Source organism: Bubalus bubalis, chromosome 1, assembly GCF_019923935.1.
Source record: "Bubalus bubalis isolate 160015118507 breed Murrah chromosome 1, NDDB_SH_1, whole genome shotgun sequence".
NCBI classification, from domain to species: Eukaryota; Metazoa; Chordata; class Mammalia; order Artiodactyla; family Bovidae; genus Bubalus; species Bubalus bubalis.
This window is the reverse complement of record NC_059157.1, coordinates 133519479-133534167: the sequence shown is the minus strand read 5'-3', so window position 1 is coordinate 133534167 and position 14689 is coordinate 133519479. Positions and strand designations below refer to the sequence as shown.

Genomic DNA, 14689 nt, shown 5'->3' with positions numbered 1-14689 from the left:
TCTTTTCACTCTCTTAATGATGTATCTGAATGAAAGAAGTTTCTAATTTTAGTGCAACTGAATCTTGTCCTTGTCAATATTTATTTTTTTCTTTTTTCCTTTCTTTCTTCTTTCTCTTCCTCTTTCTTTCTTTCCTTTTCTTTCTTTTTTTCAATCGTTTGACTGTCCTGCTGTCTGTTTAAAAAGTCTTTACCTGGAGAAGGCAATTGTACCCCACTCCAGTACTTTTGCCTAGAAAATCCCATGGACGGAGGAGCCTGGTAGGCTGCAGTCCATGGGGTCGCTAGAGTCGGACACGACTGAGCGACTTCACTTTCCCTTTTCACTTTCATGCATTGGAAAAGGAAATGGCAACCCACTCCAGTGTTCTTGCCTGGAGAATCCCAGGGATGGGAAGCCTGGTGGGCTGCCGTCTATGGGGTCACACAGAATCGGACACGACTGAAGCGACTTAGCAGCAGCAGCAGCATCCAAAAGTCATAAAGCCATTCTCCCAAATTATCTTCTAGAAATGTTATTTTTTTTCTTTCACATTTTGAGTACAATCTGCCTGGAATTGATTTTCATGCAAGAGTCAAGTTTCTAGATTTTCTTTTTATTCATATGGACAATCATTTGCCCAAGTCCTTTTATGAAAAGACCACCCTTTCCTCACTGGATTATTTTTATGATTCCATTTTCCCCTCTATTTTCTTGGAAGTTATCTGTTCTGTTACTGCTCTTTTAGTGTTTAACTAGTCATTACAACTTGAAATCTTGACTAATAAAGGTTATTAAAACATTTTACCTTCATTTATTCTCTTTTCAAGTTACATATCATCATTTTTATTCTATATGTACCTTAAGCCCTTGTAGATATTATATTGCTTTTGTATATGCTACTGCTGCTAAGTCACATCAGTCGTGTCCGACTCCGTGCCACCACATAGACAGCAGCCCACCAGGCTCCCCCATCCCTGGGATTCTCCAGGCAAGAACACTGGAGTGGGTTGCCATTTCCTTCTCCAATGCATAAAGGTGAAAAGTGAAAGTGAAGTCGCTCAGTCGTGTCCAACTCTTCGTGACCCCATGGACTGTAGCCTACCAGGCTCCTCTGTCCATGGGATTTTCCAGGCAAGAGCACTGGCATGGGGTGCCATTGCCTTCTCCGGCGATTGTATATCATAGTTATCTATTTAGTTGCGTCCCCATCATTTTCCATTTCCTTATTCTTCATTCCTTCTTTTATCTTTGGTCTTTTATCTGGATCATTTTTTTCTACTTCCTGAAGAACATCCTTTAATATTTAGTACAATATCTTCTCTAAAGAAATCTCTGAAAGTATTCATTTGTCTGAAAATATTTTCGTTTCATTCTCAAAGTTTCTATTCATTGAGTATATAATTCTAAGTTGGCTGTTTTTTTGTTTCTGTACATTGAAAACATTCCATTGTCTTCTGGTAAGAATTATAACTATTTGGAAATCAGCTCTCAGTCTAATTGCTACTTCTTTGAAGGTAATCTTGGTCTGCTTTAAAGATTATTTTCTTTAATTCTTCACAGTTGAACTACTATTATGTGCCAAAGTGAACATTTATTTCTATCTTGCCTGCTTAGTGTTCCAAGGGCCTCTCCTGCCGTTCCTTGATGTTCTTTGACAATTTTAGGGGGTCTTCAGTCATTATCTCATCATTATTTCCTCTGCTCTCATTCTTTCCTGCTTCTCCTTTTTAGACTCCAATGGACCATGTTAGGCATTCTCATTATATCCCCTGTATAACTTCCTGTCTCTTTAGTATTTTTCCCTCCTTTTGTCTCTCTGTGCTTCTTTCTAGGTATTGACCTATCTTCTGATTTGCAATTCTTTCCTCAGCTCTGACAAATCTATCATTAAACCCATAATCCATTGAGCTCTTAATTTCTCTTACTGTATTTTTCATTTCTAGAATACCTGTTTCAACCTTATTTTATACTTTCTAGTTTTCTGCAATATTCTAATTTTTGTCTTTTAAATTCAACATAAAAAGTAAAATTGTAGTTATTTTAAAGTTTATTTTGTTGACTTCAAGAAATCTGAAGACCCTATGGGCCTCTTCTGTTTTTTGTTTCTTGATTGTTTTCACACTGCATTGTAATGTCTGGCTATTTTTTATTAGAGGTCAGACATCGTATCTGAAAAAATATTTATAAAAACAATTTTAAGCCTAGTTTGATGTCATGATGTCATCTTTTCCAAAACTTATTTCCATTTGCTTTTGCAAGGCCCCTAGCTACAAATCATGATCACCTCATTCTGACTACATAAACTGAAATATTCAAGTTTGAGCTGAAGTCCCTGTGAGGACCTGTCTTCTTCAGGTTGACCATGATTCCTAGGATGCAGCCTTGAACTGTTCCAACCCAAGTGAATATGGGCCCACACTGTGAAGAAGGCTGAGCACCAAAGAATTGATGGTTTTGAACTGTGGTGTTGGAGAAGACTCTTGAGAGTCCCTCGGACTGCAAGGAGATCCAACCAGTCCATTCTGAAGGAGATCAGCCCTGGGATTTCTTTGGAGGGAATGATGCTGAAGCTGAAACTCCAGTACTTTGGCCACCTCATGCGAAGAGTTGACTCATTGGAAAAGACTCTGATGCTGGGAGGGATTGGGGGCAGGAGGAAAAGTGGACAACAGAGGATGAGGTGGCTGGATGGCATCACTGACTCGATGGACGTGAGCCTGAGTGAACTCCAGGAGTTGGTGATGGACAGGGAGGCCTGGCGTGCTGCAATTCATGGGGTCGCAAAGAGTTGGACACAACTGAGCGACTGAACGGAACTGAACTGAACTGAATGATAATTCCTACCCCTAGCTCTACAAGGCTATCAAAAATTCCATCCAGCCTTCTGGGATCTCAGTCCCTTTTAGAATCAACAGACACTCTAAGGGGAAAGGTAACACGGAACAGTAGGCCCACCTTCTTGGCCCAGTGATTCTTCACTCTCTGGTTAGCTGTCCTCTGCCTTTGATTAGAAGCATAATACATACATTGAAAATACAGTTATTACCATGTCAAAAGGTCACTAAACCATGATCTTAAGGTAGCATGAGAAACATACAGAATATTCCTGGGGAGAAAATTAAAATATTCTCCATCTTCACCTCTCCTTCCTATTACTATTCCCCAAGCTCACCAAAAATAGTAACCTTTCCTATAGTTACCAAGGAATGGGCATGGTTTTACTGATACATAAAGCACACTACTGAAAATGTTTGATTTGAGACAACAGGAGGCAAAGAGATATCAGTCAAGCTTTCTGCTTCTTTATAGAATGAGATTCAAAAGGATTTTATTTTTAAATTTTCACACTCTCTCATATATTCTTTTTCTTTAGCTTTTAAGCCCAGTGACCAACCTCTTGTCACTAGTACAACTGAAGCTGCTAAGCTGATAAGCTGGAATGCTCTGGTGGAGCAACTGACTGGCTAACAAGCTCTAGGAGCTGCAAGTAGGTTCAAGGGCCCCTGCCTCTCCTGGCAACAAGGCTGCCACTGGGATCATAAACAGTGGCTGAGTATTGATTCACTGTGGTTGTTAAACTTCTCAATGCTGATCTCCTTTGAGAGGTTAAAACTTTGTTTACCTACCAGGGATCCCCCAAAGTGCCCATCTGGTTTAAGAGAATATTTCAAATGAATTTTTGTGCAAAACCAGAAAATATATCCATTTTTGATATGTAGTATAATACTATATGGGCTTCCCAGGTGGCACTAGTGGTAAAGAATCCACCTGCCAACGCAGGAGACGTAAGAGACGGGGATTCTATCCCTGGGTCAGGAAGATCCCATGGAGAAGGAAGTGGCAACCCACTCCAGTATTCTTGCCTGGGAAAATCCCATGGACAGAGGAGCCTGGAGGGCTACTTTAGGGTCCATAGGGTTGCAAAGAGTCAGACACAACTGAAGCAACTTAGCACACACACAAGCACAATACCATATTATATACATGTATGTATATAATTATAATAAGGAAGACAGCTATTCTGAGTGGAGAATAACTTGTATGAATTAGCCAATTATTTAAAGCTCCAAACTCAACATCATCCTTCATTTTGTCACCCACTCTGAAGCTTTCTGGTTTCCCCACATGCAGAGAGTATACATATTTGGACCAGAATTTTTCAACCTCACGACTACTAACATCTGGGGTGGAATATTACTTTGCTGTCTGTGAGAGAAGGGTGGAGACCTGATTTGTAGGTTGTAGGATGTTTAGCAGCATTCCTGGCTTTTACCCCCTAGAAGACTAGTATCATCCTCCTCCACGTGTGACAACTAAAAGTCTCCAAACAGTGCCAGAACCACTGTTTTCCATTTCGTTTAGCTCTTATCTTGAATGCTGGGAGATTCTAAAATTTTAATCAACGCTTGTAAGCACTGAGTTCCTCTGCACAGCATTTAGTAGGATAAGGATAAAAGGGAAGAAATAAAGTGAGGTTGAGAATCTACATGAGAGAAAAAGAGGGACCCACATTTATTAAGTGTCTATCATATACTATGTGCCAGCACTATGCTGAGAACTTTACAAAGATCATCTCATTTAATCCTGACTAAAACCCTACTCCTAAAGCAATAATAGCCATATTTTATCAAGAGCTCACAATATGCCAGGCACTGTATAAGGCTAAATATTTTATATGAACTCACTTGTTAAATGCAGCAGCAATCCCACATATTAGGTACCACTACCATCACCGCTTCACAAAATGAAGGTGAACTCAGAAAATGAAATAATTTTTGCAAAGTCACACATTCACAACTTAGGTCTGAATTAAAACTAAATCTCTTTACCTCAACATGATATCTCTTAAAAAGCAAAACAGCACATTCTCTTGAGAGAGTAAAGATAAGAGCTTTAAAAATTATAAATTCTATGAAATATTTACCCTTCTGATGGTATATTTTAGTGAATAGGTGAGAATCCACGCCATCCCATCATATGTCAAGAGGTGTTTAGGATCAGGTAAAAGGCCATGAGCAAGGAAGAGAACCATCTGTGTTCCCCAGGGACAAAACTGTATACTCAACACCAGTTTGCACAGAATGGATATTAGACAGATGTGCACCCTGCAAAGAGAGGGGGGAAATGTGCCTGGAAATTTGACATACGACATCCCCATAATTAGGACCTTAAACTTAGGAATATTTATTGGATATTTGCTGAAACTGCCTGTGTACCATAGATTCAGAAATGATTCTGTGATTGACCAAATTTAGTCACTACTCACCAAAAGTGAATTGTTGCACAGCTAAGGGCATCTTTATGCAGAAATGGAGGGAAGACTGTTACCACAAACAGCTTGCACTGAGCATCAAGAAGAAAAACCTGGAAAATGAACCTAATTCTTTCCATTGCTGAGAAAGAGGACCAGGGTGAAGGGCAAGGTCAGACTTGATATCTGACTTTCTCAAGGCCTAATTGGACATATCATGGACCTGAACGCTCCCCAGTTCAATCTACTGTGGTTACTGACTAATCCTGAGGGTACACACAGATCCTATTTCATTAGTGAATTTCCTGGGTCTTTTAAGCTTCCTGTCTACTCCACATCAAGCAGAAATGCCATAACAAATGTAAAAGCTCTGGGAAACACAGAAAAGGAAAACCTCTCTTGAGGGACCTGTGTCTCAATGCTGCAGGAAACCATATCACATAGCAGACTGTGAATACTGTTTTCCTCTCCTCTGCGAAACATTTCAAACAGTCCCACTTGCCAAAATCAAGCAGATACTACAAATGCAAACTTAAACTCTACACTAGATTTTGTGAGATTCACTTTTTTTTTTAAATTTTATTTTATTTTTAAACTTTACATAACTGTATTAGTTTTGCCAAATATCAAAATGAATCTGCCACAGTTTTTAAAAGTCTCAAACGGGAATGAAAATAACATCCCAGTTTACTCTCTCATCTCCTCTGTCCATCACTAGAGTTCAAAGAATTCAAAAGTTCAGAATATCCCTGTGGGCCAGAGTGCTCCAAGACAGACAGTTGGGCATCTCTACATCCTTTTAACGTAGGGATTATGTCCCCTTCTCCAGCACAGAACACAAAGCCTGGCACACCATGTATGCTTAATAAACATGTATACAGCATTCATTGTTTGAGGACACTGAAGAAGTCCTATCTGACTTCAGAACCAAGAATATTTATGTTTCACACAAGCAATGCTTTTGTTTATATCTCATAGGCATTGTGAACCAGCATGCCCTAGATACCACAGAGTTCTGACAGCAAATTTGTGGCCCACCTCAGTGAAGTGTAGAGTCTCCCTTAGTGGCTCAGAGGGTAAAGAATCTGCCTGCAATGCAGGAGACCCAGGTTCAATCCCTGGGCTGTGAAGATCCCTTGGAGAAGGGAATGTCTACCCACTCCAGTATTCTTACCTGGAGAATTTGATGGATGGAGGAGCCTGGTGGCCTACAGTCCATGGGATCCAAAAGAGTCAGATACGACTGAATGACTTTCACTTTCATGTCCCTTTCTGCAAAGTGTAGAGTTTTTACTGAGAGCCTTTTCAGCCTCATTGCTGTCCCATTTCATTCCTCCCAGCTTTGTCCTATTTCTCTCTAATGATCTGTTTCAAATTGCTTATGTTTTTCATGCCTATGCCCAGCATGCAACCTGGTACTTTAGAGGTACTCAAAAAGTATTCATTAGATTTCATTAAACTTAAATCCTCTCTGAAATAAGACACTGCCTTTTTAATAAAAGAACAAATGGAGAACAAACCCTTTCCCTTAGGTGATCTTGAGGATTGACAGCTCCCTTCCTACTGTCATAAGGGAAAGGAGGCTGACCAGTGAGGCTGTCCAGCCAAACATCCCCCTCTTACTGCCCACACTCATCCCCATGGCTTTTATTTTTGGGTTGAAGGCCTGTCACTTTTTGCTTCACACTTGCCTAGTGAAGCATGTCTAAGCAAACACCCAACAGGTACTCTCTCAAAACTTCTGTCCATCATAAGAATAAAAATAACTCTATCCATGTGAAAGATTCTGGTAAGGGAGGCTAAGAAACAAAAACTTTCATTTCTTTTCCAAAGAACGGGAGAGGAGATGCAGTTGCTGGATCTTTGTTGGAAGGGAAAGGACAGTCAGAAGAAGGTGACAGGACCCAGGTTTCCTCAGCTGGAAGATGAAAGGTCATGCTGTGGGGCCATCTCTGTATTTTCAATACTAAAGAGAATTTAAGAGATCGGGGAAAGTACATAAGTTTATTAACAGAATTCAGGATTGAGAAGAAAGATATGAGTCTAAATCTTCCCCGGAATGGCTGCCTCAGAGTTTTGCTAGGTTTCTATAGTCATAGTGTTAGTTGCTCAGTTGTCTCCAACTCTTTGCAATCCCATGGACTGTAGCCCAACAGGCTCCTCTTTCCATCGAATTCTCTAGGCAAGAATACCGGAGTGCGTATCTGTTCCCTTCTCCAGGGGACCTTACCATCCCAGGGATCAAACCCAGGTCTCTTGGCATTGCTTGAAACTTCTTTACCATGTAAGCCACCAGGGAAGCCCCTCTGTAGTCATATGTTAGGCACAAAAGAAGGGCCTATAGCCATGTTAAAGGAAAAAAGAAAAAGAAAGAAATATATATATATATATAAACAAATTTTAAGTGGTATGCAAGTGTCTTCAGTTCAGTTCAGTTGCTCAGTCACGTCCTACTCTTTGCAACCCCATGGACTGCAGCATGCCAGGCCTCTCTGTCCATCACCAACTCCAGAGTTTACTCAACTCATGCCCATTGAGTTGGTGATGCCATCCAACCATCTCACCCTCTGTTGTCCCCTTCTCCTCCTGCCCCCAATCCCTCCCAGCATCAGAGTCTTTTCCAATGAGTCAACTCTTCACATCAGGTGGCCAAAGTACTGGAGTTTCAGCTTTAGCATCAGTCCTTCCAAAGAAATCCCAGGACCTATTTCCTTTAGAATGGAGTGGTTGGATCTCCTTGCAGTCAAAAGGACTCTCAAGAGTCTTCCCCAACAACACAGTTCAAAAGCATCAATTCTTTGGCGTTCAGCTTTCTTCACAGTCCAACTCTCACATCCATACATGACCACTGGAAAAACCATAGCCTTGACTAGATGGACATTTGTTGGCAAAGTAATGTCTCTGCTTTTGAATATGCTGTCTAGGTTGGTCATAACTTTCCTTCCAAGGAGTAAGCGTCTTTTAATTTCATGGCTGCAATCACCATCTGCAGTGATTTTGGAGCCCCCAAAAATAAAGTCTGACACTGTTTCCACTGTTTCCCCATCTATTTCCCATGAAGTGATGGGACCAGCTCAACTGGAATTCCATCACCTCCACTAGCTTTGTTCGTAGTGATGCTTTCTAAGACCCACTTGACTTCACATTCCAGGATGTTTGGCTCTAGGTGAGTGATCACACCATCATGATTATCTGGGTCATGAAGATCTTTTCTGTACAGTTCTTCTGTGTATTCTTGCCACCTCTTCTTAATATCTTCTGCTTCTGCTAGGTCCATACCATTTCTGTCCTTTATCGAGCCCATCTTTGCATGAAATGTTCCCTTGGTATCTCTAATTTTCTTGAAGAGATCTCTAGTCTTTCCCATTCAGTTGTTTTCCTCTATTTCTCTGCATTGATCTCTGAGGAAGGCTTTCTTATCTCTTTTTGCTATTCTTTGGACCTCTGCATTCAGATGCTTATATCTTTCCTTTTCTCCTTTGCTTTTCACTTCTCTTCTTTTCACAGCTATTTGTAAGGCCTCCCCAGACAGCCATTTTGCTTTTTTGCATTTCTTTTCCATGGGGATGGTCTTGATCCCTGTCTCCTGTACAATGTCACAAACCTCCGTCCATAGTTCATCAGGCACTCTATCTATCAGATCTAGTCCCTTAAATCTATTTCTCACTTCCACTGTATAATCATAAGGGATTTGATTTAGGTCATACCTGAATGGTCTAGTGGTTTTCCCTACTTTCTTCAATTTAAGTCTGAATTTGGCAATAAGGAGTTCATGCGGTAGTTTGAGCATTCTTTGGCATTGCCTTTCCTTGGGATGGAATGAAAACTGACTTTTTCCAGTCCTGCGGCCACTGCTGAGTTTTCCAAATTTGCTAGCATATTGAGTGCAGCACTTTCACAGCATCATCTTTCAGGATTTGGAATAGCTCTACTGGGATTCCATCACCTCCACTAGCTTTGTTTATAGTGATGCTTCCTAAGGCCCACTTGACTTCACATTCTAGGATGTCTGGCTCTAGGTGAGTGATCACACCATCGTGATTATGTGGGTCATGAAGATCTTTTTTGTATAGTTCTTCTGTGTATTCTGCAAGTGTCCTATATATAAAATTATTATTCCTATGTTCCTTTATGTTATATATCATGCACTCTAAAATAAAAATTTTCCTAGACCACACTTTCCATCAAAAAAGAATGATTTAAGAACTCCAGGATTTTTATCTTTTCAATCTACATTACATTTTTCCAACTAAGCGTAGATCACTTACTCAAATTTTCATTTGTTGAAATGCATTCTACATACTCCAAACTAATCACATAAATGATGAAATCATAAGATCACTAAATCCTTACCCCAAATTCATACCAGTCTTAGAAACAAATGCATGGCTATACTTTGAAGCAGAAATATAGAATCCTAATGTAGGGTTTAGCATAATGTCAGATCTCTTTGGACACAAAAACAAGGAACATGTGACAAGAGTTACCAAACAAGTCTGTTCCTGTAGTCATTTTACCATCCTTAAAGTTTTTGTTCTTTACTATGGGGCATGTAGTTAAAGACTTTATGGATCATACAAACAAATGGGACATTTCAATAAAAAATTTATTAGTAAAAACTTATTGAGGCTTTATGCATATTCATAATTTAACCCTCACACACCCCTGCCAGGAAGCCTCCTGGCATCAATATATACAATTATTAATTATGTATAACATTAATTAATTATATATAACATTAATAGCTTAATATATATATTATATATATAGTATAACCGTATTATATATATATATAAAGAAGTTGATTCTGAGGAATCAACAAGCCAAGTAACTTGGTTATAGAAAAATAGTAGCACAGTAACCAGATCTCCTGATGACATGTCAGGGGCTTGTTATACTACCTCATACATTCACAAGCACAAAATGTCTCACCAATAATAAAAGCAAATGAATTATTGACATATGGTAGAATTTCCAGGGATAATATTAGTCTAGTGTGAGGCAATTTATGTGTGCTGAAAGATGGAGGGTGGCATGGTTAGAAAAAGCTAAAAGCACAAGAGCAGAGGAATCTTTTCTCCACTAGTAACGTGGAGCTACATTTCTAAGTGCCACTGGCCATGAGGACCCACATCCAACCATATGGGACACGCCTCATCTGGCTAGTCCAAACACTTGCATTTGAGACCTTGATGGCTTCAAACTTTAATAAAGCAACTTCTCTATTACAGCCTTGCTAAATGGTCTCAAAAATAATTTATATCTCATTGTATCTGGAAGAATCTTATGTAGTGACAAAATTATTGTCATTGGCTATAAACATTTATCCAAATAAATTTTAAAATCAAATCAATTCACAAGAGCATAAGAAATGAAAAAAACTATTTTTAATGGAATGCCATTTTTATTGAAATCATTTCAATAACTTAGTACTGTTAGCCACTAAAACTACTACTATAAACTCTCTTGGTGCCAAAATATAAAGAAGCCTGATGCATTTATATTCTAAAGTGGCTCATTTTTAATTCAACCACAAATGTCTTTAAATTTTTTTAATGCTTTCCGAATCAAAGCATTAAAAAAAAATTATAGACATGATCTGGGCAGCTCTAAAGAAGGAAAAATATAAAGGTATCCCCTTATTATTTTAAACCCTTTTGATCCAGAAAGCATCCAACTGGTAGAAAATTTGTTTCACAGCAGTCATAGGCCAATTTTTATACTAAGTTATAACTCGCTGAGAAATTCTGCTTTCCTGGGGACACTTTCAGACCCTTAATGTTGTGCTAGCACCAGGTCTCTGCAGTACTCACATTTATGAGTGTACTCACATTTATTCTTAGCTGATTAAATCTGAAATTATCAACCAGCCCTTGTATGAGAACATTGAGCCTTGTTTACAATGAATATCAGTATGCACATTCTCCTTTCTTAACTAATTGCAGAATCTTCCTGATGTTTATAGAGAAATAATCTAATAATTATTGCACAGTAAAAAAAAATATTGAGGTGCCAGAATACCCACTAAATGGGGGGAAAGTGAAAGTGAAAGTGAAGTTGCTCAGTTGTGTCCGACTCTTTGTGACCCCATGGACTGTAGCCTACCAGGCTTCTCCCTCCATGGGATTCTCCAGGTAAGAGTACTGGAGTGGGTTGCCATTTCCTTCTCCAGGGGATCTTCCCGACCCAGGGATCGAACCCAGGTCTCCCGCATTCCAGGAAGACACTTTAACCTCTGAGCCACCAGGGAATCAGGGAAAAGAGTCATTCAAACATACTCCATTAGCAAAACTCATTCCATTTCTTTTATATTTCCTTTCCATGAAATATACAAGTCTAAATTGGTGTCTGGAATTCCAGAATCCTGCCCCAAAGCTTCCATCAGTGTCCCTCGAAGTTCACCAACAGCTCATCTCATCTGTGTCTATTTATACAGTCCTATGAGTTGTGTACAGTACTGTACAATCCTAGGAGTGCCAGTGACACTGTAAAAGTCATGGTTGTCAATATTTAAATCACATCTTATAAACTGGTAATTTCAGTAAGATATATGGGTTTTTTTTCATGAAGTCAGTGTAGTATGACAATTTTTCAACAGAGAATAACAGTGTTTTAATGATGCAGCATAGTTTTCTAATTCACATTAAAATAACCAGTTCATCAGCAATCTTGTCACTAACCATCTTAATTCAGATAAATCAATTAAATTAACCATTTGATAATGCGTATAACAAGGAATAGGAATTTTTTTCCTATTGGGAGGCAATAAAAACCCTTTTTTACCATAAAGAGGGTAAAGACTTGACTAAGGCCCACGTATGTCCCAGAGAAGTGACTTAAATCACTTTTTCCTAACTTTTTTAAAAAAATAGATTCATTGTTATATCAGTTTTTTCACTGCTCATTTACAGACCAAGGAAGAGGGTCACCAAGATTTCATCTCCTCAAAGACTGCTTTTTTTTTTTTTTAATTGGAGTATAGTTGATTTACACTGTTGTATTACTTTCTGTTGTATGGTAAAGTGAATGAGTTATACATGTATCTACTCTTCTTTAAGGTTCTTTTCCCATATACATCCTTATAGAGTATTGAGTAGAGTTCCCTGTGCTATATAGTAGGTCCTTATAAGTTATCTGTTTTCTACATAGTAGTGTATATATTTCAGTCCCCATGGTTTCCTACATCTGTAACTTTATTTCTGTTTTATAAATCAGTTCATTTATACCATTTTTTAGATTCCACATATAAGCAATATCATACAATATTTATCCTTCTCTGACTTATTTCACTCAGTATGCTTTTTAATTTAGGAAAATATATGCAAAAACATATCTATAAATAATAAGAAGAAAAACTACAAAGTTCCTTAATTCCATCTGTACCCAGAGAAGAGGGAGAGAGAGGAGAAAGAGAAAGAACAGGAAGAGGGAAAAGAGGGGGAAAATATCATCGGGAGGGGACAGGGCAGAAAAGGGAAAGAGAGATACAAAGAAAGAAATCAAAGGATATAAGTACGTAGGAAAAAAAGAGAGGCATATAGAAGAGAGACAGCAAGAATGATAATAGGTGAAAAGATCAAAGAAAAGATATTTTAAATTCTTAGATGAGTGCTAGTTTAAGAGTAAACTGAATTAATTCTGCTTTATTTGTCCGTGCTTTATGGAAAAATTTACTTTGTCAGTGCTAACTAGGCATGAACTATTTATCACAGCTCTTCAACTATTCAATATCCCTACACTTTCCAAGATTCGTTTTTAGCAACTCATCAGGGGTATAGTTGTCTTCTTGGCCAAGGTGATTTGACTGCAAATAATCAAGCCAAGCCAAAAAAGACAAGCATAAACTACTTTCCCTGAGAGAACTGGAAGCTTTTGATATTACGTGGACAGTTGTGGACAGATATGATGAAAAGCTGACTCTATTCTGTGGAAAAGTATATTCAATGGAGAATAACACCATGCTTAGTTGTGACAAAATGAATCCACTTGAGTTATTTGATTTTAATCAATATTTAAACTATATGAATGAGCTATCAAAGTACATCTTGGTCAAATACCTTAAAGCATTGTTTTAATTAGTGTGTGAGTTCTCAGAGTTTCTGGAGGCACTAGTTTGAATACATTTTTTTTTTTTAAATCATGCTTATTTCACAGATCATTAAGTTGGCCTCTACACCCCTCCTCGTACCAGATACACACACACACATACACACAGTATTTTCTGGTGACAGTTTATCTCATTTTCCACAGTGCTCCTATATACCTAAGTGTGGAAAAAATTTTGAAGAATCCATGTCCCTGGTGAATGTTGTCATGGAAAACTTCAGGAAGTACCAACACTTCTCCTGCTACTCTGACCCGGAAGGAAACCAGAAGAGTGTCATCCTAACCAAACTCTACAGTTCCAACGTGCTGTTCCATTCACTCTTTTGGCCAACATGTATGATGGCTGGGGGCGTGGCAATTGTTGCCATGGTGAAACTCACACAGTATCTTTCCCTGCTCTGTGAAAGGATCCAGCGGATCAACAGATAAAATCAAAGTGGATGAGATCATTTTCTTTAAAGCTCAAATACTGTTTTCTTTCATTCTTCACCAAAGAACCTTAAGTTTGTAATGTGTAGTCTGTTATGAGTTCTTTAATATATTCTTATACGTAGAGCAATAATGCAAAAGCTGTTCTATATGCAAACATGATGTCTTTATTATTCAGGAAAAGAAATAACTGTTTTTTGTTGGTTGGGTTTTTTCTTAATCTTGGTTCAATGCTGGAACTAGTACTTCCTTCTCTCCTTCCGCCAAAATCGGGCTCAGTTATTTATTTGCCAAGCTTCATGGAGGAACATAGGCAATATCAATGGGACAAGATCTGTGCTCAGAGTTGTCAGATCTCTTGATATTTCTGCAATATTTTTTGTCATTCATTGTTTACTAAAGCTGCAGCCAAAAATATTTTTTCTTTCCTTACTCTAAACTGAGCCCTGTAGCAAGCGAAGGGACCAGATTTCCTAACTAAAGGATGTTGTGCGTTTTCTTTGTATTTCTACCATATCACTGTAAAAAAGAGGGGATTCCCAGCAGCTATTTTTTTCTTTTATTACTTTATACTCATAACTTTAGATTTTTTAACTGATTTCCAAAAAATAAGCTGTTTTCATTAACCAATTCTATAATCTCTTCCTGTGATTTAATAGAAAATGAACAGAGCCCTTTTCCATGTAAGACCCTGCTACTGTGTGAGAAGCTAACATTTACCAGGAGTTTCATTACCTGTGAACTGACAATGTTGAATACAATCCAGGAAAGTCTATGTTAGTAAGATATTTGTGTGAAAATCTTTATTCCATTTCAATTGAACTGTTAGAATTAAGATCTTACTTGCTGGTCAAGACTGGTGGACTGGTTTCAATGGATAAATCTATCATGGCAAATTAACATGTTAGAATATTGCTTTTG

The 14689-nt window shown here is 38.4% G+C and overlaps 1 protein-coding gene across 2 annotated transcripts in view; it reads left to right on the top strand.

Annotated features, from left to right (window-relative positions):
* The window catches only part of KCNMB2 (potassium calcium-activated channel subfamily M regulatory beta subunit 2), a 303956-nt gene extending 289952 nt beyond the window's left edge, over positions 1-14004 (top strand). For both annotated transcript variants that reach the window (XM_006054311.3, XM_006054310.3), the window contains exon 5: positions 13484-14004. In XM_006054311.3, coding sequence (XP_006054373.1) covers positions 13484-13768 — 285 coding nt within the window. In that variant the 3' untranslated portion in view covers positions 13769-14004. The remainder of the gene's footprint in view (positions 1-13483) is intronic.
* Positions 14005-14689: the final 685 nt, after the last annotated feature.